Here is a 27,766-nt window from a genome sequence, read left to right as displayed (position 1 = left end):
TAGTGACACTCAAATAGCATTGTCCAAAAGTCGGGTTTATTAGTCAGCTGGACACAGCCTAGGAAGTCCTTAGGTTAGCACAGAGAACTAAACATTAAAGTATAGACCTTTCTGGTCAGTCCAGAGCCCAGCCAAGCTGTAGTGAACCCCCCTGGTCAAGCTCCATCTGTCTCCCCCTCTGACCTCTTTGGTCAGACTCCAGGTGAGCAGCCAATTCTTATACCCGCACCTCCTGACTCTCCAGTCCTCTGTTCTTCAGCTAGCGGATGTTGCTCTTCTCCCTGTGGAGATGGAATCCATCTCCCTCTGGGTCCTTGGATGGTAGGTGCCAAGGTCCTGGTGACTAGATTTGCCATGGTATTCCCAGTTGCTCCACTGATATGGGGACTGAGGCCCAGACAGCCGGGCGACACCCACACCTATGTCTCTTAGCCTGCTCTGAGAGCAAACAGCCCTTTTCCCCACACTGGGTAACAAAGCAGCATGTAGGGGAAACTGAGGCACATATAAGTGTCATAAAAATATCACAGACGATTTCCACTTTGTCAGAGGTGGATGTTACCTTTGCATGTGATGGAATTTGCGTTTCTTTTTTAAAGAACAGGTTTATTCCCATTCACGTAGTGTGAAAACAGCCTTCCAGCAAGGGGTCGTCACTAATAAAACATGCCCACAGCCTATACCGACACCACATGCATCCCCGCCCCCCCCATTGTGGTGGCTGGTGTGTTGCGTCGGCAGGTTTCAATGTGCAGCGATCTGGCTGGGAAAGGCTCAGGGACACAGTCTAAGGGAGGTCCCTACAGACCAGACCCAGAAGAACGGGTAGATCTTCCCTGTAAAGAGGGCAGTGAAGGTGTGGAGGAGGGCCATGGTGTCAGCATCGTAGAAGCACACAATCCCTCCTTCATAGTCCAGATACACTCTGATCTTGCCAGGGGTCTGGGGCGGGTCCAGCGGGCTCCATTCTGCAGTGACTTCCTGGTACTGGCCCCTGGAGAGCTGGATGGCCCACGTGCCTTGCTTGGGGCTGAAATTGAACCATCCCTTCCTGCTGGCAGACTCCCTGGTGATGCCCAGAGCCCAGCCCCCTGTGCCGGCCACCTCCACATCCCAGTAATGAGTCCCCGACTCGTAGCCATCAGAGCCCAGCACGCAGGAGTAAACTTCGAATCTCCCCAGGCCATCAGGCAGTGATTGTCTCGGACCTGTGTTCCTTAGGCTCTTCCTCTCTGCAGACAGCTCCAGACTGGGGTGAGCTGTTCTCGGGTCCAGGGTCACGTCCGCTAGAAACAGACACGTGTGGGGTGGAGGGTGGGGACAGTTTCAGGGAAGGCAGTTTGCTCATTTCAAAGACTTAAATTGGTCCAGCTAGAGAATGAGACGTTTTAAAGCAAAACTCCAGCAAAAGCTGGGAGTCAGGGAGAAACATCTGCCTAGGAGCACAGTGCACCCTGCTTAAACCATGACTCTCCACGCCCCTCCCAGAGCTGGGACAGAACCCAGGAGTCCTGACTCCCAGCCCCCACTTCTCCTTAACTACTAGACTCCTCTCCCCTCCCACAGCCAATCTTAGAACCCAGAAGTCCTGACTCCCAGTTGCCCACCCATATCCCACTAGACCTAACTCCCCGTTTTGGATTTACCGGCTTTGCGAAATGCTTCTTTCCAACCTGAAATGAGAAGAGAACAACAGGCCAGGGCTTAGTCCAGGGCAGTCAGCTGCCTAGCTAAGTTACATATAGTCTAGAGATCAAATTCACACTCACTCGGTCTGCCGTGGCTTTTCTCTGTGGACACAAGGAGACAGCACGTTAGCTGGGGCCTGGGTTCCAAACCCGTCCATTTCTTGCTCTGGGCCCAGCATTAAACCCACCCCGCTGGGAGAACCGATGCTCAGAAACACCCAGGGCAGCCTAGGTCTGCTCACCTCCCTTGTCCCAGCAGAAGAACCTCCTCAACCCAAACAAAACCTTCAGTTCCAGAGTCGAATCCAAACATTTTGATTTTCTTCAGCATTTTAGTTGATTTCATTTTTTCCCCAACTCAAACAACTGGGGGAAATGGACATGAATTCACAACACATTTCAGTGTCATTGAATTTGCATTTTTCACTGAAAACAAAGTTTCAGTCCAAAAACGGCACCCACAATCCTGGTGGGAAGGGCTGATGGATCCCCTAAGGGATCCACTCACTGCCTCTCTGGGCGTGACACCGCAGCCCTGGATTTGCTAAGGCATTTGCCTCCCCCAAGTCGCTTGCGCCGGCGCCACCAGAAACCTCGCCCGGTAGAGCCTGATTTAAAGGAGTCGCTACCCAGTCTGAGTTAACATGGCCCAACCCCCACGAATGGCTGAAGGTGAAGAAGAAACTTACTTAGCTCTGTGTAGATGGCACCTGTAAAACAAACGGAGAAACACATTCACCGACAGGGCACCGGCCACCAGAGGGTGTTGTTAACTCTCAGGACAGCAGGGACCATCTCTTCCTGGGTGTCTGTGCAGCACCCGACACAAGGGGGCACAGATCTCAGGTGGGGTATCTAGAGGCTACTGTGGTACGCACATAGGTGACGACTGGGGGTGCTCCGAGGCTGAAGCTCCCGCGGAAAAAAAATACACCCACAGACCCCACTCCCACTCCACCCCAAGGCCCCGCCCCCACTTGGCCTCTTCCCCCGTGGCCCCACCTGTGCTGCACCTCTTCCTGCCTCCCCGCTTGCTCCTCTCTGCACTCTACCCCCATCACTTGCCCTCAGGGCAGGAGAGGGTAGAAAGGAGCAAGTGGTAGGTGGGCGGGTGGCGGGGGCTCAGGGAGGAGCAGGCAGGAGTGGGCAGGAGACATTCAGGGACAGAGAGGAGTGAGTGGCAGGTAAGTGGGCAGGGGGACATTCGGGGCGGGGCAGAGAGGAGTGATCGCAGGCGGGGGGCACTCAGGGTGGAGAGGAGTGAGCAGCAGGTGGGAGGATGGTGGGGACACAGGGCAGGGGCAGAGAGGAGTGATCACGGGCAGGGGGCACTCAGGGTGGAGAGGAGCGAGCAGCGGGTGGGTGGATGGCGGGGACACTCGGGGGAGGGGGCAGAGAGGAGTGAGCACAGGTGGGAGGCACTCGGGGGCAGAGAAGAGCAAGCGGCAGGTGGGGGACACTCAGGGGAGGGGCTGAGAGGAGCCAGCATGGGCGGGAGGCACTTGGGGGTGAAGGGGAGTGAGTGGCGGGTGGGCAGGCGGAAGCACTCAGGTAGGGGGCAGAGAGGAGCAGGAGGGAGGCACTCGGGGGCAGAGAGGAGCAAGCAGCAGGTGGGTGGCTGGAGGACACTCGAGGGAGGGAGCGGAGAGGTGCGAGAGTGGGCGGGAGGCACTTGGGGGTGAAGAGGAGCGAGTGGTGGGTGGGCAGGAGGGACAGTCGGGGGAGAGGGAGGACAGGAGTGGGCGGGAGGCGCTCAGGGGAGGGGGCGAACAGGAGCAAGCGTGGGCAGGAGGCACTTGCAGGTGGAGAGGAGCAAGCGGGGTGGGTGGGCAGCGGGACACTCGGGGGTGGAGGAGGAGAGACGTGGGCGGGAGGCACCCAGGGGTGGAGAGGAGTGAGTGGTGGGTGGGTGGACGGAGGGATACTCAGGGGAGGGGGCAGAGAGGAGCGGGCGGGAGGCGCTCGGGCGAGGGGTGCGAGCTTGAGCAGGTTGGAGAGGAGCGAGCAGCGGGCAGGTGGACACTCGGGGGAGGGGGTGGAGAGGAGTGGGTGGGAGGCACTTGAAGGTTAAGAGGAGCGAGCGGTGGTGGGTGGATGGGGGGATATTCAGGAGGAGGCAGAGAGGAGCGAGTGTGGGTGGGAGGTACTCGGGGATGGAGAGGAGGGAGCACATTGTGGGCGGGTGGGGGAAACATTTGGGGGAGGGGTGGAGTGGGCAGGAGGCATTTGGGGATGGAGAAGAGCGAGCACTGTGTGGGCGGTGGGGGGAAGCACTCGGGGAGGGGGCAGAGAGGAGGGAGCGTGGCCAGGAGGCACTTGGGGGTGAAGGGGAGTGAGTGGCGGGTGGGCAGGCGGATGGGGGGAAGCACTCAGGGAAGGGGAAGAGAGGAGCAAGCAGCGGGTGGGTGGCTGGAGGACACTCGAGGGAGGGAGCGGAGAGGTGCGAGAGTGGGCGGGAGGCACTTGGGGGTGAAGAGGAGCGAGTGGTGGGTGGGCAGGAGGGATGCTCGGGGGAGGGGGTGGACTGGAGTGGGCGGGAGGCGCTCAGGGGAGGGAGCGAACAGGAGCAAGTGTGGGCAGGAGGCACTTGCAGGTGGAGAGGAGCAAGCGGGGTGGGTGGGCAGCGGGACACTCGGGGGAGGAGGTGGAGAGGAGCGAGCGCAGGCGGGAGGCACTCGGAGGGTGGAGAGGAGCGAGCGGTGGGCGGGCGGGAAGGGGGACACTTGGGGGAAGGGGTGGAGAGGATCAGGCAGGAGGCGCTCAGGGATGGAGAGGAGTGAGTGGTGGGTGGGTGAACAGAGGGAAACTTGAGGGAGGGGGTGGAGAGGAGCAGGTGGGAGGCACTCAGGGGTGGAGAGGAGCGAGTGTGGGCAGGAGGCACTTGTGGGTGGAGAGGCGGGAGCAGCAGGTGGGTGGACACTTGGGGAGGGGGCGGAGAGGAGTGAGCGAAGACAGACGGCGTTCGGGGCGGAGAGGAGCGAGCAGTGAGTGGACTGGCAGGGGGACACGCGAGGGAGGGGGCGGAGAGGAGTGCGTGGGAGGTGCTCAGGGGAGGGGGCGGAGAGGAGTGAGCGAAGGCGGGAGGCGTTCGGGGCGGAGAGGAGCGAGCTGTGAGTGGACTGGCAGGGGGACATGCCGGGGAGGGGCAGAGAGGAACAGGGAGGGGGTCTTAGGGGATGGCGGAGAGGAGTGTGCAGGAGGTGCTCGGGGGAAGGGATGAAGAGGAACAAGCAGAAGGCGGGCGGGGGGTCTTGGGGGTGGGGACAGAGTGGGGGCAGGGCTTCAGGGCGGAGAAGGGGTGGAGCACCTACCAGCAAAAACAAAAGTCAGCACCGTGGCTACACACAAGGAAAATACTGATAACGGAAGGGGTGGGAAATGTTATAACATTTGACACCCAAGTGAAGATTAATTTCCTTTGCTCTCTTAACATGAATTACCAGCAATGGGGAAAATATGCCCAAGTAGAAAGAGGGCGGGTCAAGTCATGTGAGCATCCGAGGATCTATGCGGCCTACAGCGCCAAGGACCTGCAGATCTGTCGAAGGACGGTTCGTTTCTTTCTTTCCAGTGGCAAAAGGGCTAAACAGGAGCTTTACCTTTTTCTTTGTGAATCCTCCATAGGCAGAGGGCAGCCAAGGCGAGGAAGCAAACACAGATAGTCAGGATTACAAAGAAGGGGACCCGCCAGGAGGAAACTCTGGGGAAGAAAGTGTCTGCAGGGAAGAGAAGAACACAGCTTAACTCACATCACCCATTCTGCCCCATGCAAATGTAACACAAAATAATTAACAAACCTAGTAACAGGTTGTGGGACCCTTTTAGCTCCTTGTGCTAGATAGAATAGGCTGGAATCAGTTCTTTTGTTAATATTTATTTCCTGAGATTGCTTTTTAACATTAGAAATATCGGGCAAACTGGTTGGAAAATGGACTTTCCATTCCACCGGAAATTTCGATATATCAAAATTTGTTTGTGTTCCTGGTTGGAATGTACGGGTGAAATGTCAGAAAGAAAAATTTAAAAAATCCAGTTCTGAGCCCTCAGAATGTTTTGTTTCAATGACGTCAACCCGTTTTGGTTTTGGTAATGTCAAAATATTACAATACAATACAAACTATTAAATAAAAATATATCTTATGGGTTTAATATTGTGACAGAGTCAGGCCAGATGGCTACAAGAGAGTGATAGACAGCAGATATATTAGCCCCAGGTTAAGTAGGTCCCCTTTCCCTGGGTAAGGTAACAAGGAAGGTTCCAGAACAATCAGGATCTTTCTGGAAACAATTAAGGCAGACAGGCTGATTAGAACACTTGAAGCCAATCAAGAAGCTGCTAGAATTAATTAAGACAGGCTAATCAGGGCACCTGGGTTTAAAAAGGAGCTCACTTCAGTTTGTGGTGCGTGTGTGAGGAGTTGGGAACAAGATAAGGTGACCAGATAGCAAGTGTAAAAAATCGGGACGGGGATGGGGGGAAATAGGAGCCTATATAAGAAAAAGCCCCCAAAATTGGGACTGTCCCTATAAAATCGGGACATCTGGTCACCCTAGAGCAAGAGGCGCAAGGAGCGGAGAGCGAGAGGGTGTGCTGCTGGAGGACTAAGGGTACAAGCGTTATCAGACACCAGGAGGAAGGTCCTGTGGGGAGGCTAAAGAAGGTGTTTGGAGGAGGCCATGGGGAAGTAGCCCAGGGAGCTGTCATGCAGCTGTTACAGGAGGCACTATAGACAGCTGCAATCCACAGGGCCCTGGGCTAGAACCTGGAGTAGAGGGCAGGTCCCGGTTCCCCCCAAAACCTCCCAACTCCTGATCCAACACAGGAAGATCTTTGAGGCTAGCAAAATCTGCCAATATGCGCAGGACCCACCAAGATAGAGGAGGAACTTTGTCACAATATAAAATATATAAATATACTATAATCTAGTACAGTATGAATACGCCAATATAATATCAAAGTCCAAACAAACTGAATCCAAAGGATGACATTTTTGGAACAAAATGAGAAAGTCAAAATGATTCGATTTGACTAATTACAGTCAAATATCTGGTTGAAATAGACACGTTCCCAGTAGAGGTTTGCTTCCAACAAAAATGCATCTGCCTTGAACATTTTCAAACCAGCTCTAATCAGGATATTCCACTATTATTATTTATTATTCGTATGACCTCAAGTCCCTAGCCATGGACCAGGAACCTACTGTGCTAGGGGCTGGACAAACACAGAACCAAAAGGTTTCAGAGTAGCAGCCGTGTTAGTCTGTATCCGCAAAAAGAACAGGAGTACTTGTGGCACCTTAAAGACTAACAAATTTATTTTAGCATGAGCTTTCGTGAGCTACAGCTCACCTCTTCGGATGCATCCGAAAAGGTGAGCTGTAGCTCACGAAAGCTCATGCAGAGGTGAGCTGTAGCTCACGAAAGCTCATGCTAAAATAAATTTGTTAGTCTTTAAGGTGCCACAAGTACTCCTGTTCTTTTTGCGGATACAGACTAACACGGCTGCTACTCTGAAACCTGTCATTATGCAAGGCACTGCATTTAGCCATATGGAGTGGAAATCCATCAACTTCATGAAAAAACTCGTACAAATACAGACAGACATCGTCTTCCTTTCCAAATGCAAACAGAGCTATGCATCCGAAGAGGTGAGCTGTAGCTCACGAAAGCTCATGCTAAAATAAATTTGTTAGTCTTTAAGGTGCCACAAGTACTCCTGTTCTTTTTACAGAACCAAAAGACAGTCTCTACCCCAAACAGCTGACAATCTAAGAATAAGACAGGAGACAACAGATGGATAAGACAGATGTGGAATACAATGCAAAAATGAGACAACAGGGGTCAGCATGATAGATGAGGGTCCCAGGGCTCCAGCAGCCTAACTGAGATCAGAGTCCTGTTGTGCTGGGTGCTGCACAGACACACAGTGACCGAGATCAGGGCCCCATCACCCCGGGAGCTGCACAGACACACAGTGACCGAGATCAGGGCCCCATCGCCCTGGGAGCTGCACAGACACACAGTGACCGAGGTCAGGGTCCCGTCGTGCCGAACACTGCACAGACACACAGTGACCGAGACCAGGGCCCCATCGCACTGGGCTCTGCACAGACACACAGTGACCGAGATCAGGGCCCCATCGCCCTGGGAGCTGCACAGACACACAGTGACCGAGATCAGGATCCCGTCGTGCCGAACACTGCACAGACACACAGTGACCAAGATCAGGGCCCTGTCGTGCCGAACGGTGCACAGACACACAGTGACTGAGACCAGGGTCCCATCGTGCCGAACGGTGCACAGACACACAGTGATTGAGGTCAGGGCCCTGTCACGCCTGGCGCTGCATAGACACACAGGGATTGAGATCAAGGCCTGCTGCGCCAGGTGCTGTACTGACACACAGTAAGAGATTGCCCCGCCATAAGGTTCTCACTATCTATAAATGCCATTCTCCACCAGCTCTGCGTTTCCTTGTTCCATCAGCAGCTCACCGGAGATGAAAATGGCCGACACTTTCTCTGGGCCGGGCGAGCCAGGGCTGAGGGTGCAGGTCAGTGCTGGATCCGAGCTCTCGGTCATCACCATGGTGCTGGAGACGTTGAATAAGCCGTCGTCACTTTGCAGTTTCTGTTCGGACTCTGGACTCAGGATTTTTTTATGGCTGTTTCTCCAGAGCACACTGGGCTCCGGGTACCACCCTGCAGAGAGACATGTGACCGAGACCCCCTTGTCCTCGTACAAACCGACGTCGAGGAGGGGATCCGAACCAGAGCCTGGGGGAAACAAATCAACAGGAATTCTCCTTTGATTTCATGCACTCCTCGTTGCTGCTGCTCACACCAGGGCCTGGTTCCCCTCTCGCCCACCCCCGTGTAAGTCAGTTTACCCAAGAGAAGACTTACAGTCACAGAAATGTTGGGCTGGTTGGTATCATCATGTCCAGCCCCCTGTGCTGAGGCAGGATCGAGCAAACCTAGACCATCCCTCACAGGTGTTTGTCCAACCGGTTCTTACAACTCTCCAGTGACAGGGTTTCCACAACCTCCCTTGGAGCCTGGTCCAGAGCTTAATTCCCTAGAGTTACAAAGTTTTCCCTAATATCTCACTTAAATCGCCCTTGCTGCAGATTAAGCCCGTTACTTCTTGTCCTACCTTCAGTGACCCCCCAGCTTGTCCATGGTTTTGTGGCACCCTGAACCGGACACAGGCCTCCAGCTGATGCCTCACCAGCACCACAGAGAACAGGACTTTTGCCTCCCACGGCTTACAACACTTCTCTTGCTGGGCTCTACCCAGGGAAGAGTCTCTGAGGGTAGAAGGCTCCTCAGACACAGGGAGAGGGAGAGCCGACGGCTGGGCACTGGAGCTCAGATATCCACACTGGAAATAGGGGGCACATATCTGCCATTGCAGGGCATCCTTTATGGAAGGAGGCTCTGTCGGGCTGCTGGGGAGCCCACATCCCTCGGGGTCCTTACGTGCAGCCTGGGCGTCTCTGCCCCACAGGCTCTGCTCTGGCTCACCAGGAGAGCTGGGCTGGATGGAGGAGTCACTGGGGGAGGTTTTCTGGCCTGTGACTGCAGAAGGCTGCATGGGGAGGTCCCCCCCGCCATCACCCCCCCCCGCCCCAGAGCTGCACAGGCTGAATCCAGCCTCTCCCCACCCCAGGATCACTCACTTGTCAGGCGGAGCTCCAACGCGGCATCGCTGAAGTAGGTTTCGGACTGGAAGTCACAGAGGTAGCGCCCTTCATCCCGCAGGGTGAGGTTCCAGATCCGCAGGGCCAGGCTGCCACTCTGGATCCCGTCCCGCAGGAGCTCCGTCCTGCCCCGGTACCTCTCACCCTGCACCTCGCTCCCGTCTGGCAAGTACACGTGGACGTCCTGGCCTAGCTGGGGCCGGCTCCATTTCACCTGCATGGCCTGGGCACTGAGCGCGGGGGAGAGGTGGCAGGGCAGCAGCACAGTGCCCCCCAACGGGGCAGAGAGGGGACCGGCGGGAACCAGCACCTGGAAACTCACTGGGGAAAGGGGCAGAGAGACAAGCCTGGGGTCAGAGGGGAGTGGTGGGAAGCGGCTTCACCTCTCACACAACCCAGCTCCCAGCCCCACCACCCAGTGGATCCTGGAGAGAGGGGCTCAGGGAGAGCTGTGGGAGAGGGAGGGGTAGAGTGGGGGGAAGGAGGCAGGGAGGGAGGAATGGTGTGTATGTGGAGGCCAGGATGGAGGGGTGTGTGTATGGGAAAGGAAGGAGGATGGATGGATGGATGACGGAGGGGTATGTATGGGGATGGTTATGGGGGGATGTGTGGAAGGATAGAGGGGTCAATATGGAGATGGATGGAGGACTGTGTATGGATGTGGGGGGATGGATAGAGGGGTGTATATGGGGATGAATGGAGGGGTGTGTATGGATGTGGGGGGATGGATAGAGGGGTGTATATTAGGATGACTGGAGGGCTGTGTATGGATGTGGGGGGATGGATGGAGGGGTGTGTATGGGGATGGATGTGGGGGGATGGATGGAGGGATGGACAGTGACTCCATTTGTCACACGTTACTCTGCGTGTGAGTGAGCGCTAGATCCTGTGCTCTCACCCCCGAGCCCAGTGCATTACCAGGGCAGTCACCCCAGACTGTCCCCGCCATATGTGAGAGCCGGCTGGGGCCCCGTGACCACCCAGCACCGTTAAGGACAGAGCCTCCTTACCAGCCGCTGCAGCCTGAACGTGCAGGAGGAGGACGGCGGAGAGCAGGGCAGCGCTGGAGTGTGGGCGACGGGCTCCCAGCATCTGGCAGGGCGGCTCTTCCTGGCCTCAGGGCTGGACAGGAGCTGATGAACTACGGGGAAACCAAGGAGACAAGGGATGAGAAGGGGACTAGCTGCTCACCCGACAACTCCCTTCTTGTGTCAGTGGGAACCAGGAGGGTGGTTCCTCCCACGAGGGAAAGCTGCTGCACGGGGATCCTACACAAGCATTGGGCGTGTCCCCTTTTGGGCTCTGCTCCATGGAATAGGATAATAGTCTGCTATTGCCACCACCTGGAGGAGCTATTCCTTCAGCCCCAGCAATTGAGGCTCCTGCTTGAGCGCTGAAGGCCTGGGGGTCAAACCCCGCAGTCCTCTTACATGCCGGCCGGGGGATGCTGGACAGCTTGCTGGGCAGGCAGCACGTCTGGGACTCTAGGCTGCACGTTTCAAAGGAGCCGAAAGGAATCAGGGGCCTGAGCGGAAGAGGGGGTGGGAAGTTTTGGGGGGATGGGCGCCTTTTCCATTGAAAAGAGCCATTTAATCATAACTGAAATATTTTGCAGGAACATGTCCACTTTTCACAACATTCTACCGGGGAAAAGTCAACGGGACTCATTTCAGTTCAATAAGGGCAAAATACTGCCTTGGAAATGTGTCCTTCCAATTAATTTCACTGTGACTTTTATCCTATTAAAGTCTGAAATAAAATATATATTATTTAATATTCCATATCATGCACAGTATTTAATAATGTATATCATATACCGATTAATGACTACAATATATATTATAAAATAATAATTATATAGCCTTGGGAGAATTCTTTTTTTTTAAAATAATTTCGATGGATGAAATCAAAGTTCATTTTAAGCATTTTTTCCCCAGTTTTTATCGATTTAACTTTCCACAGTTGCGCCAGATCACGGGTTTAAACATTTTCCCACATTTTTATTTATTTGAATTTTCACAGCGGTGGGAAATTATTGGGGACAGGGTCAGATAACTATTTAACGACAGTAGGCGCTGAGATACCACAAGTGAACACTTTATAACTGGTAAAAAACAAACTGTTCACATCGCATGGCAAAACATACAAAGCAGCACGTTTAAATAACTCTAAGAAGTTCCCAGGCAGCAGTATTCTTATTTGCCTATCTGCAAATTTCCAGTATCATCGAGGGAAATATTTTTTTTATCAGTTTGGTAAAATCGACGTTTACTGACATTTACAGATACAAATCGAATCCTTCTGAGCCTACTTAGCATTTAATATAATAATAAATGTAATATACACTCCATATTCGTTAATATAATATAATATAGACCATAGTATACATATCATAATAAACTTAACAATATTATATAATAGTCAGTTTAATATACAATAGGACTCGCTAAACAAAATGAACTGAAACAATAAGGTTGAAATGAACCAGTTTACCTCCCCAAATGCAGGCATTTGTATAGAAAAGAAATGATGAGTGAAACAAAGATCGAGATTTCGCAGAATTTTCATTTCATGGGAATTTTTGGGGTGGGGGAGAAACAGGGGGTGTCACGCCAATTTAGATCAGAAACATTCAGCCTGTCAGAATTCCCCACGGAAGGGAAATTCTGGTTCCCACCCGGCCCCACCACGTGGCCCGTTGGCAAAGTCAACATGCCCAGATTTCAGGAAGGGCCTCAGCAAGGCCTGACACTAGACGATCCTTTGTGCTGGAGTGGCTGCAGGGTTTTGAAGGCGCATGGGGCGCAGGGGCCATGGATGGAACAAATCTGCTGTGCAGGCCTGTGTTTGGGGCCATGATTCTCAAACCTTGCATGGGCAGAGCATGCTATCAATGCAGGCTGAGGATCTGTGGGATGGACAGACAGACAAAGGGGTGAATATAGGTTGCACAGACAGGCAGAGGGTGTTTGGGATGCACAGACAGACAGAAGGGAGCATGGGATGCAAAGACAGATAGAGGGTATATGGGATGCACAGAAAGACAGAGGGGTGTTGGGGATGCACAGACAGACAGAGGGTGTATTGCATACACAGACAGAGAGAGAGTGTGTATGGGATGCACAGACATACAGAGAGGTGTATGGGATGCACAGAAAGACAGGAGTGTATGGGATGCACAGACAAAAAAACAGAGGGGTACATGGGATGCACAGACAGAACTGTGGATGTGATATACAGACGGACAGAGTGGTGGTTGTGCTGCACAGACAGACAGAGGGCGTGTATGGGATACACAGACAGACACAGATGGTGCGTATGGCATACACAGAAAGACAGAGGGGTGTTCAGGATACATTAATAAACAGAAGGGGTATGGGATGCACAGACAGACACAGGGCATGTTTGGAATGTAAAGACAAACGGACGGTGTATAAGAGTCCCTGGGGCTGACTCTCCTCTCGCTCACCCGGTATAAATCAGGAGTAACCCACTGGAGTCCCTGGGGCTGGTTCTCTTCTCGCTCACCCGGTGTAAATCAGGAGTAACCCCACTGGAGTCCCTGGGGCTGGTTCTCCTCTCGCTCACCTGGTGTAAATCAGGAGTAACCCCACTGGAGTCCCTGAGGCTGATTCTCCTCTCGCTCACCCGGTGTAAATCAGGAGTAACCCCACTGGAGTCCCTGGGGCTGGTTCTCCTCTCGCTCACCCGGTGTAAATCAGGAGTAACCCCACTGGAGTCCCTGGGGCTGGCTCTCCTCTCGCTCACCCGGTGTAAATCAGGAGTAACGCACTGGAGTCCCTGGGCTGGTTCCCCCTCACTCACCTCGCATAGATCACGAGTAACCCTACTGCATTCCCTGGGGCGGGTTCCTCTCTGGTTACAAATGTAACTTTCGCTTTCGCTTTCCGTATCCTCTGCTGCCCCCGTGTGGCTATTTCCCAGAATTGTGAGTCTCTGCAACAGGCTGCCTGGGTCACCTTGGGCAAGGTCCCTGAATGCTCTGTGCAGACAGTGCTCGCGCCTGCCTACAGGGGGTGTGGTGGGTGAACACACCCTTTGGTGGGAGGTGTTCAGATACTACAGTGAAAGAAGCAAATAAGCACTGGAGCTCCATCCATGACTAAAACCCAGGAGCCGTGACACCTCCTCTGCCCTTATGGGACCCCACCGCCCCTCCCAGAGTCAGGAATAGAACCCAGGAGCCCTGACTCCCAGTCGTGTGCCCCCATGTGGAGAGGAAAAAGCTGTCCTCAAGTGAAGTGCTGCATTTTGCACAGCTAGGTTTGCTAAAGCCATGACAAATATCAGTGCATGTATTAAAGAAATCCATAAAGTCCCAACCCAGATTGGGGCCCGTCATATTGGGCGTTGCCCAGACACACAGTGACCAACATCAGGGCCCCATTGTTCTGGGGGCTGCACAGACACACAGTGACCGTGTTTAGGGCCCCGTTGCACCGGGCGCTGCACAGACACACGGTGACCGAGACCAGGGCCCCATCACACCGGGCGCTGCACAGACACACAGTGACCGAGACCAGGGCCCCGTCGCGCCGGGTGCTGCACAGACACACGGTGACCGTGCTCAGGGCCCCGTCGCGCCGGGCAATGCACAGACACACAGTGACCAAGATCAGGGCCCCGTCGCACCAGGCGCTGCACAGACACACAGTGACCGAGACCAGGGCCCCGTCGCGCCAGGCGCTGCACAGACACACGGTGACCGAGACCAGGGCCCCGTCACTCCGGGCGCTGCACAGGCACACGGTGACCAAGATCAGGGTCCCGTCATGCTGGGTGTTGCACAGACACACAGTGACCGAGATCAGGGCCCCATCGTGCCGGGCACAGCAGAGACTCAGTGAGAGGCAATCTCTCCCCCAAACCTCAACAGAGAACAGTTTTCTCTCCATTTGCAGATGAAGAATAGAGGGAAAGAGCAATGAAGTGTTAGATTTTTAAAGTTATTTAGGTGCCTAATTTTGCAGAGAAGCACCCTGGGGACTGTGCAAGGCACCTACTGGCCTAACTCCTCTTTAGTGCAATTTAGGCCCTTGGGCACTTTTGATTTTCCCCAGCTGGGGATCTAGCCGCATTGACTCCAGTGGAGTGACACTGGGGGTTACGCTGCCGCTGTGGTGTAGCAGAGCCTTCTCCATGGCCAAGGCTGTTGCTCCGCCCTGGGCAGCCCTGGCTGTGGTCTGTGGTCTGGCTGAGCCAGGCCCCTCTGGGGCGTGTGGGGGTCTCTGCCCTCCCCTGCAGGCCTCGTCTGGGCGCTGAGCTCCCCATGTGTTGGCCTCTGCCAGCCTGGCCCCAGTTCCAGGAGGGGCGGGGGAGGGGGGATGAGATCCCTCCTGGCTGTTTGGGGGACTTTGGGAGGTGTGTGCACAGCCGTGGGGTCAGCGAAACAGGCCGTAGCCGCCTGCTCTGGGCTAGTCCCCCGTGGGGTGGCTCAGGACCAGTCACCCTCCCGCACTCCCCATTCATTTTCAAGTGCTGACAAGCCCCAAGCCGGGAGCTCGGCCTGCCCCGTGCAGCTGACAGGAAATGATTGGGTGGAGGGGAAGTTTCTCACTGAGCTGTTGCACCCTGGCTGTGCGGGGCTGCTCCTGAGGAGCCTTTTCCTGCAGCTGGGCAGGCCGGGACAGCAGAGATCTGAGAACGGGACAGGGCGGCTGCAGAGAGGACTCGCTCCCCAGTGCTTCCGTCCTGGCTGGGATGCGGTGGTGAGGGGCTGGGCCTGCCCCCCTCCCTGCCACTCAGGGAACAGCTTCACTACAGGATCCAGGTACACAAGGGATTCCTGGATCAGTGCAGATCCTGCCTGTCTGTCTGTCTGTCTGTCTGTGTGTGCAACCCGTCCATGCTTGGCTGTTTCTCTGTCGTGAGGCTGAAATTGGCTCCTTTCCCCTAGTTTCTCATTCCGAGAATTGTTGCTGTTTTTCATTCTGCACTGGCAGATCAGACTTTCCGAGCTTTCCCCACCACTGTGCGGCTGAACGCAAGGACAGTTTGTGTCAGTTGCTCAGCATGTATTGAACCCTACAAGTGAGCAGCTGGGTTTGCCCGGCTGGACACGACACACTGTGTTCTGGGGACCCCCAGGTGATGTATCCCCATGGCCGTCAGGCTGTCCAGAAGCAGCTGGCACGTGCCACTCACTGATCCAAAGCTTTTTTTCCTGCACAATGTGCTGCCACAGGTCATGCCCCCCTCCGCCCCCAGCCACTTCCAGTCTATTTAGGTGCTTGAATAAGTAACTGGGAATAAGGAAACTCATTTCAGCCTCATCTGTCTGTCTGTCCATCCCCAACCATCCCCACCTGCCTGTCTCTTTGTTCCCATCCATCTATATATTCATCTTCATATACATCATATCTAATCTATCTATCTATCCATCCCCCTTTCATTCTCTAGCCACCATCAGTCATCTAGTCACCTAGGGCATGTTTATTTCCACATGTGTATGCATTTGGGGTAGGAGTGACTGCAGCTCCCATGTGTCCCCCCTGTCTGTGTGCAGACCAGGGCACTCAGACAGGGGCCAGTGTGTTTGTCAATATCTGTGCCAGTCCTTCCTCACTAGCTCAAGGCTTAGGCAGATCCCCAGAGCAGACCAGACCTTGCTTCATCCAGCCCTGTGGCTGGCCTTGCCTGCAATGTAAGGGCCCCGCAGTGCTGGGTGAGCTGCCCCCAGGAGAGGTGTACTGTGATGACACCCCCACCCACCCACTGCAATTTCCTGGTGCCAGCTGTTTGGGCAGCACTCATGGGTGACTGAGGCCATGGTGGGAATGGGATAGGAAAGAAAGGATTAACCCCCAGCGGATGCCTCCACCAGGAGTCGTCCCATCTGAGTCTGGTTGGTGCCATGTGCAGGGTTGGTGCAAGGATGTTTCATGCCCTAGGCGAAACTTCCACCTTGCGCCCTCCCCCCACGCTGCGCCACCTCCCTGAGGCGCCCACCCCCCCGCGGCAGCTCCCCCCTCCCCCTCCGCCCGGAGGCACCCCCCCAGCTCACCCCTGCTCCGCCTCCTCCCCGAGCACGCCATCGATGCTTCACTTCTCCCGCCTCCCAGGCTTGCGGTGCCAATCAGCTTAGGCGCCGCAAGCCTGAGAGGCGGGAGAAGTGAAGCAGCCACGGTGTGCTCGGGGAGGAAGTGGGGCAGGGGTGAGCTGGGGCGGGGAGTTCCCCTTCGTGCCACCCCCCCCCGCACTTGCTGCAGGTGGCCTCCCCGCGCTCCCCTGCCCCAGCTCCCTCCACCTAAATGCCGGCGGCTACTGGGGCGGCTGAAGATCCAGCTGCCGCAGTTGCTGCCGAAGAAAATGGCGCCCCCCAAATCCTAGCGCCCTAGGCGACCGCCTAGGTCACCTAAATGGTTGCACCGGCCCTGGCCATGTGCCTCAACCCCACACCCACTGGCTGTGTCTGTGCCCTGCAAGTCTGCTGGCCACGCCCACCAATGCACACTCGCACTGCCTATGCTAGGGTTAAAGCCCGGGGCTTAAAATCCAGCCATGCTCAGCAGATTTGTGGTGTCCTAGGCAACTTGGAAATGCTGGCACTGACCCAATCCAAGGGAGCGATGAGAGGCGGGGAGTGTCAAAGGTGACAGGGAGAGTTAGGAACACAGGACGCCTGATGCCCTGCAGCTCCTTTGAAACACCCAGTCCTGAGTCCCACCACTCCTGCTGCCCATCCAGCAACACCCATCACCGCTTCAGCTGACTGGGGGTTTGAACCCCAGACCTTCAGAGCAGAAGCCCCTTGCACCGGAGCTGAAGGTGTAGCTCCACCAGGTGGTGGCAATAGCAGGCTATTATCCCATTCCGTGGAGCAGTCCCCAGAGAAACACATGCCCCACATTAGTTTGGGATCCCAGCATTCAAGAAATGTGGGAAGGACAACCATCTTTGGCCAGTAACGTCATACAATACGTCTTGGCCCTACGAGAGAAGCTTGACACCCTGGGCTCATTTGCCAAGGAGAACCGTCTACACACCCAGAGCACCCAGGACGCAGCCTATAATTAAGGATATGATTTTGTCATGGAGATCATGGGATTCTGTGACTTTAATGGACCTTCGTGACTTCTTTAGCTTCAGCCCCCTGCCTGGCCCTACTGCAGGAGTAGTAGTGGGGCTGGAGCAGTGTCCAGCAGTCAGCCACCAGGGCTGGGGCAGAGGCCGGGGCTGAAGCAGCGGCCCGCAGTCAGCCACCAGGTCTGGGGCAGAGGCCGGGGCTGAAGCAGTGGCCTGCAGTCAGCCATCAGGGCTGGGGCGGAGGCCGGGGCTGAAGCAGTGGCCGGCAGTCAGCCATCAGGGCTGGGGCGGAGGCCGGGGCTGAAGCAGTGGCCGGCAGTCAGCCACCAGGGCTGGGGCAATGGCTAGGGCCGTGACTAGAGCAGTAGCTGGGGATGAGTACAGGGCTGGAGCAGCCATAGGAACTAGGCTGGAGCAGCAGCTGGGGCTAGGCCAGCCCCCCAGGCTGGGTGGGTCCAGGCTGGAGCAGTCCCCAGAGGCTGGACCAGCCCCCCCTGCAGCAGCAATGGCCAAGCTGGAGCAGCAGCCAGCACCCCTGACAGTCCCCTCCCAGTATTTTTAGTAAAAGTCAGGGACAGGTCGTGGGCTTCTGTGAATTTTTGTTTATTGCCAGTGACCTGTCCCTGACTTTTACTAAAAATACCCATGACAAAACCTTAACCTTACCTGTCATTAAAGGGCTGACCTCCGGGAGTTCCAACCCAGCAATCATGTTCTCTTGTTATTACTCAGCTCCGAATCAAAACTCCCAGCCTACTGGCAAGGGCCCCAGGAGGTGGTGCGCTGAGTGGAGCAGGTGAGTTATGAAATCTGACAACCAGACAAGTGACAGGAACAACAAATCCACCACGTGAATCTTTTAAAACCATGAAAAGCCCAAGAACGTCTACTAATAACCCCCTACGCACTTGAATCCCAATAGCCCCCTACGCACCTGAACCCCAATTAGGCCTGAAGGTTGTTGAAGACTCGGAGCCAGGGATGGTCAAGACTAGAAACACCCTCACCCCAAACCAGAGAAGCCAGGCTCCACAGGTGATCACCACTTTCTCTTCCATGTTTTCTACCTACCCTGGACGGACCCATTTAATAACCCATAACAGTCAGACAGAACCGGGGCTTAAAGTCAGAGAAAACCCTCGACCATTTCCCCCAAAGTTGAGGGAAACCATGAAGCAAGAACTCCAATCAGTTCTAAAACTGGGAGTAATCAAAAAATCATGCAGCACCTGGAAAAGCTCCGTAATGTTGCTCCTCAAGCCTGATGGGACCACCTGGTCATGTATCAATTTCCAGAAGGTCAGTGCTGTCTCAGAAATTGATGCGTATCTGATGCCATGTGTTGATCAACTTCTTGACCAGCAAGGGGAAGCGGAGTACATCACTACTCTGGATCTGACAAAGGGATATTGGCAGAACCCTGTCACAGAATCCAGGGAAAAGACAGTTTTTTCCATCCCCTTTCAGTTCCGGACAATGCCCTTTGGGTTGCATGGGACTCCGGAAACATTCCAGCGGCTAGCAGACCAGATCCATGTTACAATCCCTCCAGGAGGCTGGCCTGACAGCAAATCCTGCTGAATGTCACTTGGGGAAGGATGAAACAACCTGCCTTGGGTACACTTTAGGAAAAGGTACGGTGCAACCCTTGGTCAATAAGGTGCAGGCCCTCCAGACATGCCATGCCCCTTCCTTGAGGAAACAGGTACACCAGTTTTTAGGACTAGCTTGGTACTACTGCCGATTTATTCTGGTTTTCTCAACCATTGTGGCCCCTCTCACTTATCTGCTCAAGAACGGCAGCCCAAACACTATCCAGTGACCAAAGCTTGTGAGGAGGCTTTTCAAGCCCTGAAGAACCCATCTTGTACAGCCCCGATTTCACCAAGGAGTTCCTGCTAGAGACCGATGCATCGGATGTGGGTCTAGGAGCTGTTTTGTCCCAGGTGGCGTGAGGTGGCGACCCTCTTGCCAAATTCCAAGTCTCCTGGAGTAGTAGGGGGTTAGGAAAGTGGCGCAGTCTCTTAAGGATTGCACACTGAATGCCACTGTATCCAGTGCTGTGGTGTTGCCCAACGGTGTTAAGCCGGCCATTATCTGCATCAGACCCCATCGGGTTAAATAATTCTCGCGGTTTGCATTGGGCTCTTGGGTTGTGGCTACAGCTTGTGCTATAAAATTGCACCTGCCTATTTGCTTTCCAAAAAGTCCCATTAGAGTCAATATGCTGCTGTTCTCGTCGACTCTAATCCTATCTAGGACCCGCTGAATCTCTGAAGCTGCACAGACGCCCATCAAGCAGCGAACTTCAGTGGCATTCAGCTCTTCCCTTATTGCAAGCAAAACTGCATTAGAGCATCATCTGGAGAAATTGTCCTTTTTTAGGGGTCCCAACTATCAGCCATGGCTTTAAGTCAGTGGCTGATACAGAGACAGTGGTACTTCCCCCTCCCTCTGCAGGTGTTGTGACTGTGACAGGGCTTTGTTCGACAGGTTCCAGTCCCTGGGGCTCATCCCATATATCTCCAGTCCAAGCTTTACTAGGGTCCCATTCAGGGACCTCACTATCTTGGGCTTGGCCCCGTTCTCCTGGCATCACAGCTGCTACTTGGCGGGTGGCAAACCCCAATTTTGTTTTAAGATGCTTAACAATAGATGCACAGTGGTTGTGATTGGCAGGGGCTCTACCTTGTTCTAATGTTAATGTCTTTATCATTCCCTGTAAAACCTGATTCTCTTTTTGTATTTTGTTTTTTTTCCTCTATTTGTTCAGATAATCTCCTCTCTTTTATTTTAACCTCTCTTAGGGTATCTTTGAGAATGTCTAACTGGCTTTGAACTTCAGTGGCCAGTATTTTCCATTTATCAGTTTCTCCTTCAGATACATCAAGTTTCTCATGCAGTGCAGCATTCTCCTCCTGGCAGCTAACCAAGCGAAGGAATGCCTCACTGCATGCTTCCCACAATAGCCAGATTGCAGCTGAGTGTCTTTTTATCGGGGTCGATGGCCTGTAGACCAACAGATAATTTGCCAATCTATCTTCCAAATTAGCTATAGTATGGACATCGGGTAATGCTTGTTCAGTCCGTGTGCTCTGCCCAAACTTTTGCAAAATTGTCTTAAAAGGAGTCATTTCCTGTATGGATGGTAATTTTTCTGCTCTTCTTGAGCTTTGTCCTGAGGGGACTCCTTTCGCTTAAACATATTTTTCTTTATAAATCTCTTTCACCTTTATAACAGTTCTGTGTCCACGCTTGTGCTGGGACTTACACAACACAAAAGTCTATACCCACTAAAAACTGCCTGACAGAGCAGGAGGGGGAAACGCTAAGCCTCCTATCTTTTGGGCTTGATCCTGCTATGACTGAGGGTATATTCACCTATGCAATTTTTCCCTGCCAGACGGGTAGGACCAAGGACTCTAATCCTCCCCCTTATGGCCCAGCACCTTTACGACCAGGGGTGTATATACACCTGTACCCTGATATAACGCGACCCGATATAACATGAATTCGGATATAATGCGGTAAAGCAGTGCTCCGGCGCGGTGGGGCTGCGCACTCCAGCGGATCAAAGCAAGTTCGATATAACGCGGTTTCACTTATAATGTGGTAAGATTTTTTGGCTCCCGAGGACAGCATTATATCAGGGTAGAGGTGTACCTGGACAGTTCGTATATATCTTATCTCTATAGTTTTCCTCAACAGACGGGTCGGAGTGAGGACTCTAATCCTCCCCCTATTGCCTGGCATGTCTATGACCGGGGGTGTGCACACCTGAATGATCAATCCCTTTATATGTACGGTATAACCTTTTAGCAATATTTGGCAGTATTTTCAACAATCACAGTGCATGTCTTCCCCCTTTCGCAATTCTCCACCAAAAACATTTTGCTGATAAGAAGCACACGGGATCTTTTTCAGGGGAAAAGGCAATACGCAGCGTTTATTGAACATACAACAATTAGCATATGCATTCAGTCACACCACACACACACACACTCACACTGTCCTGCCAGTCGATGTTATAGTTACCAGCCCAGAGTCTGGATCTAGCTAGTGGCCAGCTAGGTTGATCACAAGTGGGGAGGAGCCGGGTTCCGTCTGTTGTGACACGATGCTCTGGGGAAGCCTTGGCAGGACGAACCCAAAGTTTCATGGCAAGTCACCCTGTTTATATAGTGATTTTCCTTCATTGGGACCAATGAGTTTTTCACTGTCATGCTGTTTGATGAGTGCTTGTTTTCTTAACTTGTCCTTCTCATTCTTTACATCATGTTCCTCAGGGAGTTATCCCAGGCTGGTTTTGATCACCGCTATCTTGTCCCCATTGATAAGTGCCTGTCTCATTGTTAGAGTCGTCAGTCTGTCCTGTGATGCTTCAGTAGAGGCGTGTTGCAACCTCCTGGCGCCCTTGCGTCTGTCTTCGGCTCCTCCCTAGACCATCCGGTTCAGCAATGGCCTTCACACTTATCTCTTAACCCACACGTTCCTCAGTCACACACAAAACAAAATTAATGTACAACAAATTGGTGACCCTCAAAGGATCTGTTACTGACTTGAAATCAGTCCAGACACAGATTCTGGCTGATGGCCCATTAGGCCATTCCTTTCTGCTATTCAAAAAGGGTGGCTGGCAGAATATGATCAAATCATATACCAATACATTTAATACATACTATATTATTATTCTTTATCCTTCATTCTAAATTATATAAAATACAAACATAAAATCCTACTACTACATCAGCAGCTGCTGCTCTCCTGCCCTCTCCTTATGCAGCCCAGGGGATGCATGAGGCAGAGGAGCAGCCGTCCAGTGTGGGAGTGAGCAGCAATGCCAGCTCCTTTGTGCATCCAGGTGGGTCAGTTTCCTCACATGGGTGCAGGAGGGGGATACAGGGGTTAGGGGCACAGGAGGTAGGAGTGAAGGGGGCACAGTGAAGGGGTTAGGGCACAAGATAGAGGTGCAGGGGTTGGGGTGAAGGGAGCACAGTGCAGGGGTTAGGGGCACAAGTAGGGAATGCAGGGGTTGGGTGAGGGGAACATGCACAGTGCAGGGATTACGGGCACAGGAGCAAAGTGCAGGGATTAGGGGTGAAGGTGGCACAGTACAGAGGTTGGGGGGAAGAGAGGGTGGGGAGCCTAAGGAGCCCATGGGGGACCAGGGACAATGGGGGGCACCATGCCCATGAGGGCCAGGAGCACCAAAATGCAAGTTTGCGCAGGATGCCATTTTCCCTAAGACTGGCCCTATCTACAGTCATTGGTGTTGGCATCTGTCAGCTTTAAATACAATACCACTGCTTAGCATGCGTTTGTAAGGGGAAAGCTGTGCTTGCACAAATGGAAATAACACGGTGTTCATCCGAGCCCAGATGGTTTCATTTTCACTTGCTAAAAGAGAAAATAATTTCCCCTGCACCCTCTTTGCTTAAGGGAATGAGCGACCTTGGAGTCCAGGATCCTGTTTCATGGCTTGCCTTGAGAATTTGATTGCTTAGAAACATCTGTAAGGCATTCCCTTAGTGCAGCTAGCTGGCAGCTGTAACACCTGCTGCTAGCAGGCCAAATGCCGACTCTCAAATGTTTCTGAACTGGCATGCCATTTCACTGCATGCACGGTCACTTTTTCAATGCAAGCAGGAAGGAAAAAAGTCTGTTTCTTTGGAGGAAATGTTACCAGACTGTCAGTAGATAGCAGACATGCAAGGTGGCTGAGATAATATATTTTATTGGAGCAACTTCTGTTGGTGAAAGAGACGAGCAAAACTTGTCTCTGTTGTCTCTTTAATCAACAGAAGTTGGTCCGATAAAAGATATTAACTCACCCTCCTTGTTTCTCTGATATCCTGGGACCGACACAACTCCAGCAACACAGTAAACAGTAGATAGCAGGGGAGTTAATAGAAATAACTTAAAAAAAACTAAACAAACAACCCAAACTCCCAACCACAAAGGGAAAATTATTTCAGACTCTAAACATGGAGAAACGTCCCAAGCAAAGTTTTTTCTTGGCTCTCTTCCAGAATTTCAGCATTTCTACACTGCTATAGGGTGCTTGGAGAGCTGGCATTCCCAATTGAAATCATGGGCACTGTGTCAACAAAAGGGAATCTAGAGTCCTGCATTTGCTCCAGTAAAAATTGCTGATCTCTGATCTGCTAAGAGAGATCTTCCAAGAAGCGTGTGTCTTTTCCAAACGTTGATGTGTTGCTTTGTTCTTAATGGGGTGGTGTCTAGAGAAGGATCGGACCAGATCTTATTTCCGAAACGCATGTTTTTGCAGGAGGAAAAAAATATTTTGAAGAAAATTTTTTGGTTAAAAAAGTCTCAGATGGAATTTCCATATTGGTAGAAAATTATAAATACCTTGGCATGAGCTGTCCACTTCGGACAGTGGGTTTACTGACAATATTACATGTTGGTGGTTAAAAACAATGCTTTTAAGGAGATTATTTTCAAATTTTTATGCAACCTGGGAGGCTTCACCCACCCAAACACCCAAGTATAGGGGCTCTGCTCCATCCACCTCACTGGGGGCTCTGCCCCTCACCCATGGGCCCCACCAGAAGACTTACAAACCCAGCATCTGCAACTCTTGGGTCTTTCCCCACAAGGGCTCAGTCCCCAGGTGCCCCTACTCCACCCATGGGTGAAGGGAGGGAGTTGTTGGGTGAGCAGCTAGTCCCCTTCTCATCTCTTGTCTCCTTGGTTTTCCCATAGTTCATCAGCTCCTGTCCAGCCCTGAGGCCAGGAAGAGCCGCCCTGCCAGATGCTGGGAGCCCGTCGCCCACACTCCGGTGCTGCCCTGCTCTCCGCCGTCCTCCTCCTGCACGTTCAGGCTGCAGGGGCTGGTAAGGAGGCTCTGTCCTTAACGGTGCTGGGTGGTCACGGGGCCCCAGCCGGCTCTCACATATGGCGGGGACAATCTGGGGTGACTGCCCTGGTAATGCACTGGGCTCGGGGGTGAGAGCGCAGGATCTAGTGTTCGCTCACATGCACAGTAACGTGTGACAAATGGGGTCACTGTCCATCCCCCCACATCTATCCCCTCCCATCCATCCCCCCACATCCATCCATCCATCCATCCTCCCACATCCATCCCCATACACACCCCTCCATCCACCCATCCCCACACCTCTCCATCCTTCTCCAGATACACTCCTTCTCCATATATCTGTCCTCTCCCCAATCCATCAATATACACCTCTTCCATCTATCTCCCCCATTCATCCATCCCTATACACATGCCTCCACCCTTCCTTTCCCCTCCCCCGCTCACAGCTCTCCCTGAGCCCCTCTCTCCGGGATCCGCTGAGGTCTCCAGGCTGGGTGATGGGGCTGGGGGCTGGGCTGTGTGAGAGGCAAAGCTGCTTCCCATCGCTCCCCTCTGACCCCAGGCTTGTCTCTCTGCCCCTTTCCCCAGTGAGTTTCCAGGTGCTGGTTCCTGCTGGCCCCCTCTCTGCCCCGTTGGGGGGCACTGTGCTGCTGCCCTGCCACCTCTCCCCCGCGCTCAGTGCCCAGGCCATGCAGGTGAAATGGAGCCGGCCCCAGCTAGGCCAGGACGTCCACGTGTACTTGCCAGACGGGAGCGAGGTGCAGGGTGAGAGGTACCGGGGCAGGACGGAGCTCCTGCGGGACGGGATCCAGAGTGGCAGCCTGGCCCTGCGGATCCGGAACCTCACCCTGCGGGATGAAGGGCGCTACCTCTGTGACTTCCAGTCCAACAGCACCTTTGGCAATGCCACACTGGAGCTCTGTGTGACGAGTGAGTGATCCTGGGGCAGGGAGAGGCCGGATTCAGCCTGTGTGGCTCTGGGGCAGGGCGGGATCATAGAATCATAGCCTATCAGGGTTGGAAGGGACCTCAGGAGGTCATCTAGTCCAACCCCCTGCTCAAAGCAGGACCAAACCCAACTAAATCATCCCAGCCAGGGCTTTGTCAAGCCTGACCTTAAAAACCTCTAAGGAAGGAGATTCAACCACCTCCCTAGGTGACCCATTCCAGTGCTTCACCACCCTCCCAGTGAAAATGTTTTTCCTAATATCCAACCTAAACCTCCCCCACTGCAACTTGAGACCATTACTCCTTGTTCTGTCATCACGTACCACTGAGAACAGTCTAGATCCATCCTCTTTCGAACCCCCTTTCAGGTAGTGGAAAGGAGCTATCAAATTCCCCCTCATTCTTCTCTTCTGCAGACTAAACAATCCCAGTTCTCTCAGCCTCTCCTCGTAGGTCATGTGCTCCAGCCCCCTAATCATTTTTGTTGCCCTCCGCTGGACTCTTTCCAATTTTTCCACATCCTGGCCTAGGGGTGGGGGTGGGGGGACCATCCCATAAAGCCTGCTGCAGTCACAGGCCAGAAAATCTCCCCCAGTGACTACTCTGTCCAGCCCAGCTAGCTGAGCCAAAGCAGAGCCCAGGCTGCATGTAAGGACCCCAAGGGATGTGGGCTCCCCAGCAGCCCTGTGACAGATTTTCATTACCAATCTGCCTGGGGCCACAGTTGATCAGGCTGGGGCCACAGGATCTTTTTGGGGAGGAGATGACGAGGCACACACTAAGTGTCTAAATTTTAAAGCTTTATTAATAAAATAAAATAACAGCAGGGAATGCTCCCACATCACTCAGGGGAAGAAAGTGTTAATGCCCCGGCCCTAACCCACTTTCATACTCACACATGCACGACCCAGACTGGTCGAGTCTGGGTGTAACATCAGAAGGAGGGGGAAGAGGTGGATGGGAGTGCTGTCTTGGGCCCAGGCCGTCCAATGATCTGCTGTGCTCTCCAAATTGCTCCAGCTCTCAGGAGGGTTTTAAGTCCTGGCTCCTCAGGGGTGTTCCATTCTGCAACCTCTGTTCCAGGGGCTCTTTGTGCCAGTCCAAACCGGCTTTCTGTGGCCTTCTCGGCTGTCCAAAACACACCGGCTCCCGAGACTTTGTTTTCCGTCCTGTTGGCTTCACCATTGCCAACTCATTCACTCTCACTGTTCTTACTGCTATCTCTGCAGCTCTGCATCTCATTCACTCTCACTGTTCTCGCTGCTGTTTCTGCAGCTCTGCTTAACTTAGTTCTCCTCTTCTCATGGCTGGGCAGCTGTACAGTTCTCGTCTAGCCCATGACCTTGGGCCGGGGCCAGTGTCTTATCTTCGGACTGAGCTTGCTAGTGCAGTGTTGAGTTAACTTGTTCTCTGGTCTTTTCTTCTTCTTCCCCCCTTCTCAGCCTCTTGTAACCTACAAAGGAAACTTCCACTCTCCACTCACACACCTTTAACTCTCCCCAAAATGCTTTGCAATGCTTGCAACAACGTTAGCAGTATACAGTGCTGATCTACCTTCCCAGGGGAATCCCTAAGGGGAGGGGGCCATTGGGTTGTGACAGCCTGACAGAGCCTCCTTCCATAGAGGATGCCCTGCAGTGGAAGATATGTGCCCCTTATTTCCAGTGTCAATGTCTCAGCTCCAGTGCCCAGCCATCGGCTCTCCGTCTCCCTGTGTCTGCTGGAGTAAAGAGCCCCAGATCTCAGAATCCCACTCTCTGGGGTGGTCCATAAGGGGATTGGGAATGAGGATAGCATGAAATCAAGGGAGAATTCATGTTGATTTCACTCCTCCAGGCTCTGGCTCGGACCCCCTCCTCCACATTCATGGATACGATGGCAAGCAGATGAATGTGACATGTCTCTCTGTGGGGTGGTACCCGAAGCCAAAGGTGCTCTGGAGAAATGGCCACGGGGAGAAACTGACCCTATCTAAGAAGGAAAAAATCTCCAGCAACCGGGGCCTCTTTGATGTCTCCAGCTCCGTGGTAGTGACCAAGCACTTGGACCCAACACTGATCTGTGCTATCAGACCCAGCTCACCCGGCCCAGAGAAAGTCTCAGCCATTCTCATCTCTGGTGAGCTGCTAATGGAACCAGGACACAGACCTTGGTCCCGATTGGCACTGATAGACTGTGAGAACTTTGGGGTAGTGATTGTCTCTTACTGCGTGTCTGTGCAGCACCCGGCATGAGGGGGCCCTGATCACAGTCACTATATGTCTGTGCAGCGCCCAGTGCGACGGGCCCTGATCTTGGTCACCGTGATCTTGGTCACTGTGTGTCTGTGCAGTGCTTGACCCGAGGGGGCCCTGATCTTGGTTACCGTGTGTCTGTGCAGTGCCCGGCATGAGGGGGCCCTGATCACAGTCACTGTGTGTCTGTGCAGTGCCCGGTGTGACGGGGATCTGATCTCAGTCACTGTGTGTCTGTGTAGTGCCTGGCGGGACGGGGATCTGATCTCAGTCACTGTGTGTCTGTGCAGTGCCCGGTGTGACGGGG

General features: G+C 53.5%; 1 protein-coding gene and 1 pseudogene across 9 annotated transcripts; one reads left to right on the top strand and one right to left on the bottom strand.

Annotated features, from left to right (window-relative positions):
• Positions 1 to 27,168, bottom strand: LOC123345057 (butyrophilin subfamily 3 member A1-like). Of its 9 annotated transcripts, none has more exons than XM_044981671.1 (9): positions 26,122 to 27,168; positions 10,401 to 10,531; positions 9,370 to 9,711; positions 8,183 to 8,464; positions 5,288 to 5,404; positions 2,378 to 2,398; positions 1,770 to 1,790; positions 1,647 to 1,673; positions 1 to 1,286 (listed from the first exon to the last, which is right to left on the bottom strand). In XM_044981671.1, the coding sequence occupies exons 2-9, from the start codon at positions 10,480 to 10,482 to the stop codon at positions 775 to 777; spliced, it is 1,404 nt and encodes a 467-aa protein (XP_044837606.1). In that variant the 5' UTR covers positions 10,483 to 10,531; positions 26,122 to 27,168; the 3' UTR covers positions 1 to 774. The 9 variants fall into 9 exon arrangements, with proteins under 9 accessions (XP_044837606.1, XP_044837607.1, XP_044837603.1 ...); XM_044981672.1 differs by lacking the exon at positions 26,122 to 27,168 and adding an exon at positions 21,443 to 22,094; XM_044981668.1 differs by lacking the exon at positions 26,122 to 27,168 and adding an exon at positions 13,216 to 13,324.
• The window catches only part of LOC123345082, a 41,233-nt pseudogene continuing 28,473 nt past the window's right edge, over positions 15,007 to 27,766 (top strand).

The sequence above is a fragment of the Mauremys mutica genome, chromosome 12 (assembly GCF_020497125.1).
Source record: "Mauremys mutica isolate MM-2020 ecotype Southern chromosome 12, ASM2049712v1, whole genome shotgun sequence".
Taxonomy (NCBI): Eukaryota; Metazoa; Chordata; order Testudines; family Geoemydidae; genus Mauremys; species Mauremys mutica.
Note: the sequence above shows the minus strand (reverse complement) of the source record. Positions and strands in the feature narration are given on the sequence as shown.

Excerpts from the sequence above, each read along its gene's own strand:
- LOC123345057 (XM_044981671.1), bottom strand. The coding sequence starts at position 10,482 with ATGCTGGGAGCCCGTCGCCCACACTCCAGCGCTGCCCTGCTCTCCGCC. Across the intron at positions 1,791-2,377 it reads TGCCATCTACACAGAGCTAA|AGAAAAGCCACGGCAGACCG; the intron begins GTAAGTTTCTTC and ends TTGTGTCCACAG. Across the intron at positions 1,674-1,769 it reads GAAAAGCCACGGCAGACCGA|GTTGGAAAGAAGCATTTCGC; the intron begins GTGAGTGTGAAT and ends TTCTCATTTCAG.